Here is a 13878-nt window from a genome sequence, read left to right as displayed (position 1 = left end):
GCGAAACACCAACGTCAAAGACCTGGGAGTGATCATGTCAGAGGACCTCACCTTCAAGGACCATAACATTGTATCAGTTGCATCTGCTAGAAAAATGACAGGATGGATAATGAGAACCTTCAAAACTAGGGAGGCAAAGCCCATGATGACACTCTTCAGGTCACTTGTTCTATCTAGGCTGGAATATTGCTGCACACTAACAGCACCTTTCAAGGCAGGTGAAATTGCTGACCTAGAAAATGTACAGAGAACCTTCACAGCGCGCATAACGGAGATAAAACACCTCAATTACTGGGAGCGCTTGAGGTTCCTAAACCTGTGTTCCCTGGAACGCAGGCGGGAGAGATACATGATTATATACACCTGGAAAATCCTTGAGGAACTAGTACCGAACTTGCACACGAAAATCGCTCACTACGAAAGCAAAAGACTTGGCAGACGATGCACCATCCCCCCAATGAAAAGCAGGGGTGTCACTAGCACGTTAAGAGACCATACAATAAGTGTCAGGGGCCCGAGACTATTCAACTGCCTTCCAGCATACATAAGGGGGATTACCAACAGACCCCTGGCAGTCTTCAAGCTGGCACTGGACAAGCACCTAAAGTCGGTTCCTGACCAGCTGGGCTGTGGCTCGTACGTTGGTTTGCGTGCAGCCAGCAGTAACAGCCTGGTTGATCAGGCTCTGATCCACCAGGAGGCCTGGTCACAGACCGGGCTGCGGGGGCGTTGACCCCCGGAACTCTCTCCAGGTAAACTCCAGGTAATAGGAGGGTGGGTGCAGGAGGAAAGAGGAGTGATTGGTGGAATGATGAAGTAAAGGGTGTGATAAAAGAGAAAAAGTTAGCTTATGAGAGGTTTTTATAAAGCAGAAGTGTTATAAGAAGAGTAGAGTATATGGAGAGTAAAAGAAAGGTGAAGAGAGTGGTGAAAGAGTGCAAAAGGAGAGCAGATGATAGAGTGGGAGAGGCACTGTCAAGAAATTTTAATGAAAATCAGAAAAAATTTTGGAGAGAGTTAAGAAAGCCTAGAGAATGAATGGATTTGTCAGTTAAAAACAGAGTATGGGAGTTAGTAGATGGGGAGATGAAGGTTTTGGGTAGATGGGTAGATGCCATATTATTGGCATCGAGATAACCTTGTTCACTGAATTTACTAATTTCTAATTACCTTTAGATGCCATCATAAACGAAGGGAGAAGTAATGAATAATTCACGCCGAAAATTGTAAACAGAAGCGGAGTGGGGGAGTGGCTGGGCCAAACGCAGATTCATACACATTGTCTCTGATGGCTGAGCAGAGAAAACAATGTTGTCCCTCCACCCGGCTACCACACAGGTTCACATGTATTATTATCAGAGCACATATAAAATATGCAATAAATGCCAGACAGCAAGTTTACATTAACTTATATTAAGTTAGCAATAGAAATAGGCATTAAAAACACAATAAAAGGTAAGATACACAGAGTACACTTATTACTTACCTTAAAATATTAATGTTAATGTGTGAGAGGTGAGTGGCAGGGTGTTTATTGAATAAAATCAGAATGGCACACCATCATCCTCTAACTTAGCACTTAAAGCAAGAGGCTTACGACTTCTCTTTTTATCACAGCTAACCTTAGATGCCATCGTCAATGAGAGCCAACTAGTTAACGAAAGAGTGAACGAGATACAGAGTTGAGACAATGTAAGAACACAAACTGAACAGGTAGTGGGCGATCACTTGGTCAGGTGAAATAAATGTGTATTAATATGTGTCTACTTTTAGTTCATTCACGTACGTTTGTAAGAGTCTGTAAAACATTTACCTCAATATTTTTTATTATAATAATAATTACCTCACAATACAAATACTCTTACATTGTGTACAAGTTGTACAAGTTAGTTCAGAATAAACAAACAGCAACACACCATTTTTAGAGTGAATGAAGATAATAATAATAATAATAATATTATTATTATTATTATTATTATTATTATTATTATTATTATTATAAAAAGCACTAAACCCACAAGGGTTGTGAATTGCTATATATAAAGGCATACGAAAAGAATATTTTTCTACAGTTATCCCCCAGTTTGACTAGAGAAAACGTAATTCTTCCGACACTACCTACATAGCTGCTTTGTAAACAAATCTCATATTTACATCAATTTTTATTCTGTGAGTGTATGTATCATGTTTATATGCTATGTAACGGATTTCATATATAATTTTGAGGAAAATATCATAGCTGGATTAATGAAAATGACTATATTAATGTAAAATAAGACATTTAGTGTGCCCAAGAGTGATTATTATTACGTAGTATTGGCGTCATGAGTAGAGAGAGACGTAGCGATTTTAATGAGTACCTGCACACCAGCACAGTGTGTATTTATATTTAGGTACAGGTACACATAAGTAGTATAATTATCAGAGTACATATAAAATACACAATAACTATAAAACACTTGAAATTTTGGAAAGTTTCCAGATGTAATGGATGTGGTCACGGAGAATGTAAACAAACCGGGTGGGGCACGCCATATTTGAAAGACCAGTTGCCGTATAGCAAATTTTGGTCATAATTTGACGTCGCTGTATTAGCGGAACGCCGTAAGGCAAAACGCCGTAAAGCGGGGCCCTACTGTAGTCCTTAGGCAAGTTACAGTTAATAGAAGAAAATTTAATATTTGTTCAATAGAGAATATTTATAGTTTTGATATAGTTTATAAAAAAATACAGTATTACAATTTAGCACAATTTAAAACAATGATATTGAAACACTTATAAGTTTGAAGTAATGAGTAAATGGTCGAGTAATCATCAAGCACAATATACAATAATGAAACTGAAACAGTTTCAAGTTTGAAGTAAATGATCAAATACTTGAGCAGTCTTAGATTATTTAGGAGTTTTTTTGAGTAACTTTTCAGTAAATGTGTTGGATCGCAAAAATATTTAGCTATTTGCTCAGTACAGATCAATGCACATGAAGCTCTTGCACACACTAGTAACCCCTTCTGTATACATTACTAAATTTAAAAAGAAATACTTTGTTTTTTTTTCTTTTGGGCCACCCCGCCTCGGTGGGATATGGTCGGTTTGTTACACAAAAAAAAAAAATTACTGAAAATATTTTATTACAGTTGTAAATAAACATTGTACCATACATACTGTAAAGAAAAAAAATTATTTTTATTTTGAAAAATAGTTTGCACAGTTTTTCTTCTTTTTATCAGCATACATATATTTATAGAAACGAGTATTATTTGGTAAGACATGCCTAACTCTAATGCCTCTTTCAATGTTTGGATCTACATTCGTTATGAAGGCACGGGCATCTTACACTTTCACAATTAACATTGATAGTTCATCCAATGTGAATTCTTTCGTGGGTGCAAAACCATATTGTGCAAGGTATTACTGTATATATTTAAAAAAAATAGTGTATTTACAATTTCAGCTCAAGAGTGTTATATTTCAGGTGCAGCAGCCCGCAGCAGTAAACGTCGCGAGAGTGAGAGTGAAAGTGAGCTGAGCTTAGATCACCGCTCCTTAGATCTAGCCTCCTCGCACTCTAGTGACGAGGATGACACCACTACACACAATGGCACACTCAGGGTCAATGAACGAAGAACCAACCCTCCGCCAGGTCTGTAACTAATATGTTATAAAATTTGATGCACTGTATTCTGAAAAGAACAAGAATGATGTAAGTCTTTTAATTTTTATAGATGAAGTTCTAAAACAAGTGAATGCTAGGATGTTGGGGGAAAGGTATGGGAGGTTTGGGAGGTTCTAAAGGTAAATTGCAATGGTTGGTGGATTATTGTGGAAGGGTATGTAAAAGAAGGAAACTGAAAGTGAACATAAAAAAGAGCAAGGTGATGAGAGTAATAAAAAGTGCCAGCAATGAAAGGTTGAATATCAGATTGGAGGGAGGGAGAATAGAGGCAGTGAATGTATGTATTTATATATGTGGGAGTGGACATGTCAGTAGATGGGTCTGTGAAAGACAATATGAACCATAGAATAGACGAGGCAAATGAGGTGGGTGTAGTTTGATTCAGCTATGGAGGGAAGGAAGTTTGTTTGTGAGAACAAAAAAAAAAAGGAAGGGGGGGGGGGCAATGTACCAACACTTTTATATGGGTGTGAGGCATAGGTTTTGAATGTAGCAACATGGAGGAAGCTAGAGGCAATGGGGATATTATGTTTGAGAGAAATGCATGGTGTGTATATCATGCAGAGAATTCGGAGTGTAGAAATTGAAAGAATTTGTGGGGTCACTAAAGGTATATAATTTAGAGGTGAGATGGGTTGTAGGGAGGGAGTAAAGGGTGTTTTGAGTGGTGGGGGTTTGAGCATTCTGCTGTCTTGTGTGAACATGTTAGATAAGAGTGAGTGGAGATAAGTGGTGTTTAACATATATGGTGTTTGAATCTGTGAAAGAATTCAGAGAACAGCTAGATCTATATAAAATATTAATACATATTTAAAAATTGTACTGTTGTAACATAACGAATAATTAAAATTTACCGCTCCATAATCCTCAGGCATGTTAATGGCTTTCTTTGTACTTAACATTTTCTAAAATGTAAATCACACTTTGTAACCATTACAAAGAAATAAAAATTTGTATTTGTATTTGAAACTGGTGAGCCGAACTTGATTCCTGGAGGTAGGCAGAACACACTGAAGGTAAGTTGAGAATGTCATAGTCAAAGGGTCATCTGAATTGTGATGTCAGCATCAGTGGCGACTCGTAGCTAAAATTAGTGGAGGTGCTGCTTCAGAAAATTTTTAGTCATTGTTTTAATTTTGTGTAAAATGAAACAAGCATATAAAAGGTGTTGAATGGCCTCTTTTCTTAACTGTAACTTTCTCATGGAGAGAGAACTGTGAAACACTTAAGCTGTTGAAGTTCACTTACAGTCACAGAACTTATTTCTTGGGGGTGCAAGGAGACCATGATTAAATTATTTGAATTTTCTGTAAAATAAAAGAACTGAAAAAAAACTATGAATTAAATAAAATAGCTGGAAGCATGATAATCATCTAATTCTACACTTTATCACATTCAAGAATATGGTACATGGTTTTTAAGCATAATACATGTCGCTGAGTCAAAAAGAAACACTACCTTACACTTGCACAACAGGGTCGGCATTGTGTCAGTGACAGTGCTCTCTACCTAGCGTGCAGCGTCTTATCTCAGACATGTGCACAACAGCCAAACACCGAGTCACTGGAACTGTGAAGCACACAGTTCCATACAAGGATTTTTGTAATATAGTGGAACCTCTACTTACAACCATGTCCACATGCGAGTTTTTCCAAATACGAGCAGTCAATGGGTTGATTTTTTGCTTCCATACGTGAGCAAAATTTCCATAAGCGAGCAGACCTCAAGGTAGGTTCCTTGACACTGGTGAGGGGCTCTTGATCTTGGGAATTGTATCTCATTTGTTTGTTGGACTCTCTTATTGAAATTTGGGCAATGTATGATGGAAAGATGCTTCTTAACATACACCAAAAATGAAAGAAATCTAAGCATAAATAATGGAGTTCACTTCTCAGCAATTAGCCACCCCTAAGCAGTAATTTTGAATGTTTTTTATGGTTGCATTCTTGTTTTTTGGTCTCATTTGATAGAATGGAAGATATATTACAGAAATAGATATGATTTTGATTGCTTTCACGACGAAAAGTACCTTGAAATTGAGCTCAACATAGGCGAAATGGTCCATTGCTTGGCTATGTTTCAGAGTAAACAAATGACATCACTGTCCATTCCAGTATGCAGTCATGAATGGGTTGACATTATTTATACAATTATTGCAATAAGGAATAACAGTAAATCTTATATTTTTTGTGTGAATAAAAAATACAAATTATTTATATAATAATAATAATACCTAGGTAGTAAGTTGGTAGACAGCAACCGCCCAGAGAGGTACTACCGTCCTGCCAAGTGAGTGTACAACGAAAACCTGTAATTGTTTTACATGATGGTAGGATTGCTGGTGTCTTTTGTCTGTTTCATAAACATGCAAGATTTCAGGTATGTCTTGCTACTTCTACTTGCACTTAGGTCACACTACACATACATGTACAAGCATATATATACACACACCCCTCTGGGTTTTCTTCTATTTTTTCTAGTTCTTGTTTATTTCCTCTTATCTCCATGGGGAAGTGGAACAGGATTCTTCCTCCGTAAGCCATGCGTGTTGTAAGAGGCGACTAAAATGCCGGGAGCAAGGGGCTAGTAACCCCTTCTCCTGTATATATATTACTAAATGTAAAAGGAGAAACTTTTGTTTTTCCTTTTGGGCCACCCTGCCTCGGTGGGATACAGCCGGTGTGTTGAAAGAAAGAAAGAAGAAAACATGCAAGATTTCAGGTACATCTTGCTACTTCTACTTACACTTAGGTCACACTACACATTCATGTACAGTGGTCCCTTGACAATCGTCATGCTCGATAGTCGTCCTTTTCGGAAATCATCGCGTTATTTTCGTCCAAACATTGGCTTGCAAATGGTCGGTTGAATCGCTAATCGTCGTTCATCCTGGACGCGTACTCACGGCTCTGAGCCTCCTTGGCCTCCCTTCCCAGCCAGTGTGCCGTTGTTACCAGTGAGCGACGGTCCCTTCATTTGTTCATACAAAATGTTTCATAATATTCCATTCATTTTAGTGCTTGCAAGTGCTAAATAAGCTACCATGGCTCCAAAGAAAGCTCCTAGTGCTAAGCCTTTGGTAAAGAAGGTGAGAAATACGATTCAGTTTAAGAAAAACATCATTGAACAATATGAAAGTGGCGTACATGTGGCCGAACTGGCCAGGATGTATAACAAACCCCATACAACCATATCTTCCATCGTGGCAAAGAAAAAGGAAATCAAGGAAGCTGTTGTTACTTGAAGAAAATTGTGGCCAGATTGTGTCCACAAGAGGGATTTTGAAGGGTTTGGGGCTGACCCTGATGAGCCTATGTCAGTTGTGAAATCTATTGTGGCATTGGGGAGTTCCATGGGGTTGGATGCGAGTTTGGAGGATGTGGAAGAGTTGGTGGAGGACCACAACAAAGAGCTAACCACTGAGGAGCTGCAAGAGCTTCAGCAGGAACAGCAACAGATCACAGCTCAGAATCTTACTGCAGAGGAGGAGGAAGAGAGATGGAAGAAGGTGCCTTCTTCAGAAATTAAGGAGATTTTTGAAATGTGGGGTAGGATTTATGGAGAAATATCACCCTGAGAAGGATGTTGCAAGCCATATCGGCAGCTTGTACAGTGACAGAGTCTTGGCCCATTTTAGGGAAGTTTTAAAGAGATGCCAAAAACAGAGCTCTCAGGACAATTTTTTTGCGAGACAGGACTCCAGTGACTCTCAAGCTGGTCCTAGTGGCATTAAGAAACAGAGAAGAGAAGTAACCCCAGAAAAGGACTTGGTACCTGAGGTGTTGATGGAAGGGGATTCCCCTTCCAAACAGTAACTAATCCAATCTCTCTCCTCCTCCAGCCTTCCATACACTAAGAAGAATTGCCAATAAAGGTAAGTGTTATGCTGTTAATGTTTCATTCATCATGTCCCATTGTATTGTTTGTGTACTACATCCATATTTCATGTAAAAAAAAAAATTTTGTTTTAATACTTCCGAGTGGCAGAAATGGATTAATTGTATTTACATTATTTCTTATGGGGAAAATTGATTCGAAAATCGTCTTTTTCGATAATTGTTGCACTTCCAGGAACTGATTATTGATGATAAACGAGGGACCACTGTACAAACATATACAGTGGACCCCCGGTTTACGATATTATTTCATTCCAGAAGTATGTTCAGGTGCCATTACTGAACAAATTTATTCCCATAAGGAATTTTGTGAATTAGATTAGTCCATTTCAGACCCCAAACATACATGTACAAATGCACTTACATAATTGGTCGCATTGGGAGCTGATCGTAAACCGGGGGTTCACTGTATATACATACCCCTCTGGGTTTTCTTCTAATTTCTTTCTAGTTCTTGTTCTTGTTTATTTCCTCTTATCTCCATGGGGAAGTGGAACAGAATTCTTCCTCCGTAAGCCATGCGTGTCGTAAGAGGCTACTAAAATGCCGGGAGCAAGGGGCTAGTAACCCCTTCTCCTGTATAAATTACTAAATTTAAAAAGAGAAACTTTCGTTTTTCTTTTTAGGCCACCCTGCCTTGGTAGGATATGGCCAGTGTGTTGAATAATAATAATAATAATAATAATAATAATAATAATAATAATAATAATATGTATAATAATAATAGTTTTTTTTTTTAACAAGTCGGCCGTCTCCCACTGAGGCAGGGTGACCCAAAAAGAAAGAAAATCCCCAAAAAGAAAATACTTTCATCATCATTCAACACTTTCATCTCACTCACACATAAGCATTGTTTTTGCAGAGGTGCTCAGAACACAACAGTTTAGAAGCATATACATATAAAGATACACAACATATCCCTCCAAACTGCTAATATCCCAGACCCCTCCTTTAGAGTGCAGGCACTGTACTTCCCATTTCCAGGACTCAAGTCCGGTTATATAAAAATAACCGGTTTCCCTGAACCCCTTCACTAAATATTACCCTGCTCACACTCCAACAGATCGTCAGGTCCCAAATACCATTCGCCTCCATTCATTCCTGTCGAACACGCTCATGCACGCCTGCTGGAAGTCCAAGGCCCTCGCCCACAAAAACCTCCCTTCCAACCTTTTCGAGGACGACCCCTACCCCGCCTCCCTTCCCCTACAGATTTAAATGCTCTCCCTGTCATTCTACTTCAATCCATTGTCTCTAAATGACCAAACCACCTAAACAACCCCTCTTCAGCCCTCTGACTAATACTTTTATTAACTCCACACCTTCTCCTAATTTCCACACTCCGAATTTTCTGCATAATATTTACACCACACATTGCCCTAAGACAGGACATCTCCACTGCCTCCAACCGCCTCCTTGCTGCTGCATTCACAACCCAAGCTTCACACCCATATAAGAGTGTTGGTACTACTATACTTTCATACATTCCCTTCTTTGCCTCCATAGATAACATTTTTTGACTCCACGTATACCTCAACGCACCACTCACCTTTTTTCCCTCATCAATTCTATGATTAACCTCATCCTTCATAAATCCATCTGCCAACACGTCAACTCCCAAGTATCTGAAAACATTCACTTCTTCCATACTCCTCCTCCACAATTTGATATCCAATTTTTCTTTATCTAAATCATTTGATACCCTTATCACCTTACTCTTTTTTATGTTCACTTTCAACTTTCTACCTTTACACACACTCCCAAACTCATCCACTAATCTTTGCAGTTTTTCTTTAGAATCTCCCATAAGCACAGTATCATCAGCAAAAAGCAACTGTGTCAATTCCCATTTCGTATTTGATTCCCCATAAGTTAATCCCACCCCTCTCCTGAACACCCTGGCATTTACTTCTTTTACAACCCCATCTATAAATATATTAAACAACCATGGTGACATTACACATCCCTGTCTAAGACCTACTTTTACCGGGAAGTAGTCTCCCTCTCTTGTACACACCCTAACCTGAGCCTCACTATCCTCATAAAAACTCTTTACAGCATTTAGTAACTTACCACCTATTCCATATACGTACTTGCAACATCTGCCACATTGCTTCCCTATCCACTCTATCATATGCCTTTTCTAAATCCATAAATGCAATAAAAACCTCCCTTTATCTAAATACTGTTCACATGAAAGATGAGGTGAATCATAGAATTGATGAGGGGAAAAGGGTGAGTGGTGCACTTAGGAGTCTGTGGAGACAAAGAGCTTTGTCCTTGGAGGCAAAGAGGGGAATGTATGAGAGTATAGTTTTACCAACGCTCTTATATGGGTGTGAAGCATGGGTGATGAATGTTGCAGCGAGGAGAAGGCTGGAGGCAGTGGAGATGTCATGTCTGAGGGCAATGTGTGGTGTGAATATAATGCAGAGAATTCGTAGTTTGGAAGTTAGGAGGAGGTGCGGGATTAACAAAACTGTTGTCCAGAGGGCTGAGGAAGGGTTGTTGAGGTGGTTAGGACATGTAGAGAGAATGGAGCAAAACAGAATGACTTCAAGAGTGTATCAGTCTGTAGTGGAAGGAAAGCGGGGTAGGGGTCGGCCTAGGAAAGGTTGGAGGGAGGGGGTAAAGGAGGTTTTGTGTGCGAGGGGCTTGGACTTCCAGAAGGCATGTGTGAGCGTGTTTGATAGGAGTGAATGGAGACATATGGTTTTTAATACTTGACGTGCTGTTGGAATGTGAGTAAAGTAACATTTATGAAGGGGTTCAGGGAAACTGGCAGGCCGGACTTGAGTCCTGGAGATGGGAAGTACAGTGCCTGCACTCTGAAGGAGGGGTGTTAATGTTGCAGTTTAAAAACTAGTGTAAAGCACCCTTCTGGCAAGACAGTGATGGAGTGAATGATGGTGAAAGTTTTTCTTTTTCGGGCCACCCTGCCTTGGTGGGAATCGGCCAGTGTGATAATAAAATAAAAATAATATATGCTTCAGTGTAAACACTTGATCTACACATCCCCTACCCACCCTGAAACTTCCTTGCTCATCTGCAATCCTTCATTCTGTCTTACTTCTAATTCTTTCAATAATAACCCTACCGTACACTTTTCCTGGTATACTCAGTAAACTTATTCCTCTATAATTTTTACAATCTCTTTTGTCCCCCATCCCTTTATATAAAGGGACTATACATGCTCTCCGCCAATCCCTAGGTACCTTCCCCTCTTTCATAATAATAATAATAATAATATATGAATAATAATAATACATATATAATAATAATACATATATAATAATAATACATATATAATAATAATACATATATAATAATAATACATATATAATACATATACATAATACATATATAATATGTAGTAGGTTGGTAGACAGCAACCACCCAGGGAGGTACTACCGTCCTACCAAGTGAGTGTAAAACGAAGCCTGTGATTGTTTTACATGATGGTAGGATTGCTGATGTCTTTTGTCTGTCTCATAAATATGCAAGATTACAGGCATGTCTTGCTACTTCTACTTACACTTAGGTCACACTACACATACATGTACACATTTATTTATACACACTCATCTGAGTTTTCTTTGATTTTATCTTAATAGTTCTTGGTCTTATTAATTTTCCTTTTATATCCATGGGGAAGTGGAATAAGAATCTTTCCTCCGTAAGCCATGCGTGTTGTAAAAGTCAACTAAAATGCCGGGAACAATGGGCTAGTAACCCCTTTTCCTGTAAAGATTACTAAAAAGAATAAGAAGAAGAAAATTGTCAAAGTGGGAAGTCTGAATGTGCGTGGATGTTGTGCAGATGATAAGAAAGAGATGATTGTGGATGTTATGAATGAGAAAAAGCTGGATGTCCTGGCTTTAAGTGAAACAAAGCTGAAGGGGGTGGGAGAGTTTCAGTGGAGAGGAATAAATGGGATTAGGTCAGGGGTTTCAAATAGAGTTAGAGCTAAAGAAGGAGTAGCAATAATGTTGAAGGATAAGCTATGGCAGGAAAAGAGGGACTATAAATGTATTAATTCAAGGATTATGTGGAGCAAAATAAAGATTGGATGTGAAAAGTGGGTTATAATAAGCGTGTATGCACCTGGAGAAGAGAGAAGTGTAGAGGAGAGAGAGAGATTTTGGGAAATGTTGAGTGAATGCGTGGGGAGTTTTGAATCAAGTGTGAGAGTAATGGTGGTTGGGGATTTTAATGCTAAAGTGGGTAAAAATGTTATGGAGGGAGTAGTAGGTAAATTTGGGGTGCCAGGGGTAAATGTAAATGGGGAGCCTTTAATTGAGCTATGTGTAGAAAGAAATTTGGTAATAAGTAATACATATTTTATGAAAAAGAGGATAAATAAATATACAAGGTATGATGTAGCACGTAATGAAAGTAGTTTATTAGATTATGTATTGGTGGATAAAAGGTTGATGGGTAGGCTCCAGGATGTACATGTTTATAGAGGGGCAACTGATATATCGGATCATTATTTAGTTGTAGCTACAGTTAGAGTAAGAGGTAGATGGGAAAAGAGGAAGGTGGCAACAACAAGTAAGAGGGAGGTGAAAGTGTATAAACTAAGGGAGGAGGAAGTTCGGGTGAGATATAAGCGACTATTGGCAGAAAGGTGGGCTAGTGCAAAGATGAGTAGTGGGGGGGTTGAAGAGGGTTGGAATAGTTTTAAAAATGCAGTATTAGAATGTGGGGCAGAAGTTTGTGGTTATAGGAGGGTGGGGGCAGGAGGAAAGAGGAGTGATTGGTGGAATGATGAAGTAAAGGGTGTGATAAAAGAGAAAAAGGTAGCTTATGAGAGGTTTTTACAAAGCAGAAGTGTTATAAGAAGAGCAGAGTATATGGAGAGTAAAAGAAAGGTAAAGAGAGTGGTGAGAGAGTGCAAAAGGAGAGCAGATGATAGAGTGGGAGAGGCACTGTCAAGAAATTTTAATGAAAATAAGAAAAAATTTTGGAGCGAGTTAAACAAGTTAAGAAAGCCTAGGGAAAATATGGATTTGTCAGTTAAAAACAGAGTAGGGGAGTTAGTAGATGGGGAGATGGAGGTATTGGGTAGATGGCGAGAATATTTTGAGGAACTTTTAAATGTTAAGGAAGAAACAGAGGCAGTAATTTCATGCACTGGTCAGGGAGGTATACCATCTTTTAGGAGTGAAGAAGAGCAGAATGTAAGTGTGGGGGAGGTACGTGAGGCATTACGTAAAATGAAAGGGGGTAAAGCAGCTGGAACTGATGGGATCATGACAGAAATGTTAAAAGCAGGGGGGGATATAGTGTTGGAGTGGTTGGTACTTTTGTTTAATAAATGTATGAAAGAGGGGAAGGTACCTAGGGATTGGCAGAGAGCATGTATAGTCCCTTTATATAAAGGGAAAGGGGACAAAAGAGACTGTAAAAATTACAGAGGAATAAGCTTACTGAGTATACCAGGAAAAGTGTACGGTAGGGTTATAATTGAAAGAATTAGAGGTAAGACAGAATGTAGGATTGCGGATGAGCAAGGAGGTTTTAGAGTGGGTAGGGGATGTGTAGATCAGGTGTTTACATTGAAGCATATATGTGAACAGTATTTAGATAAAGATAGGGAGGTTTTTATTGCATTTATGGATTTAGAAAAGGCATATGATAGAGTGGATAGAGGAGCAATGTGGCAGATGTTGCAAGTATATGGAATAGGTGGTAAGTTATTAAATGCTGTAAAGAGTTTTTATGAGGATAGTGAGGCTCAGGTTAGGGTGTGTAGAAGAGAGGGAGACTACTTCCCGGTAAAAGTAGGTCTTAGACAGGGATGTGTAATGTCACCATGGTTGTTTAATATATTTATAGATGGGGTTGTAAAGGAAGTAAATGCTAGGGTGTTTGGGAGAGGGGTGGGATTAAATTATGGGGAATCAAATTCAAAATGGGAATTGACACAGTTACTTTTTGCTGATGATACTGTGCTTATGGGAGATTCTAAAGAAAAATTGCAAAGGTTAGTGGATGAGTTTGGGAATGTGTGTAAAGGTAGAAAGTTGAAAGTGAACATAGAAAAGAGTAAGGTGATGAGGGTGTCAAATGATTTAGATAAAGAAAAATTGGATATCAAATTGGGGAGGAGGAGTATGGAAGAAGTGAATGTTTTCAGATACTTGGGAGTTGACGTGTCGGCGGATGGATTTATGAAGGATGAGGTTAATCATAGAATTGATGAGGGAAAAAAGGTGAGTGGTGCGTTGAGGTATATGTGGAGTCAAAAAACGTTATCTATGGAGGCAAAGAAGGGAATGTATGAAAGTATAGTAGTACCAA

At 38.8% G+C, this 13878-nt stretch overlaps 1 protein-coding gene across 3 annotated transcripts in view; it reads left to right on the top strand.

The window, feature by feature from the left end:
* stan (Protocadherin-like wing polarity protein stan) overlaps window positions 1–13878 on the top strand; it is a 403445-nt gene that overhangs the window by 369517 nt on the left and 20050 nt on the right. For all 3 annotated transcript variants that reach the window (XM_053779307.2, XM_053779309.2, XM_053779308.2), the window contains exon 28: window positions 3476–3643. In XM_053779307.2, coding sequence (XP_053635282.1) covers window positions 3476–3643 — 168 coding nt within the window. The remainder of the gene's footprint in view (window positions 1–3475; window positions 3644–13878) is intronic.

This window comes from Cherax quadricarinatus, chromosome 29 (genome assembly GCF_038502225.1).
Source record: "Cherax quadricarinatus isolate ZL_2023a chromosome 29, ASM3850222v1, whole genome shotgun sequence".
In the NCBI taxonomy this organism is placed as follows: domain Eukaryota; kingdom Metazoa; phylum Arthropoda; class Malacostraca; order Decapoda; family Parastacidae; genus Cherax; species Cherax quadricarinatus.
This window is presented reverse-complemented; position numbering and strand designations above follow the sequence as displayed.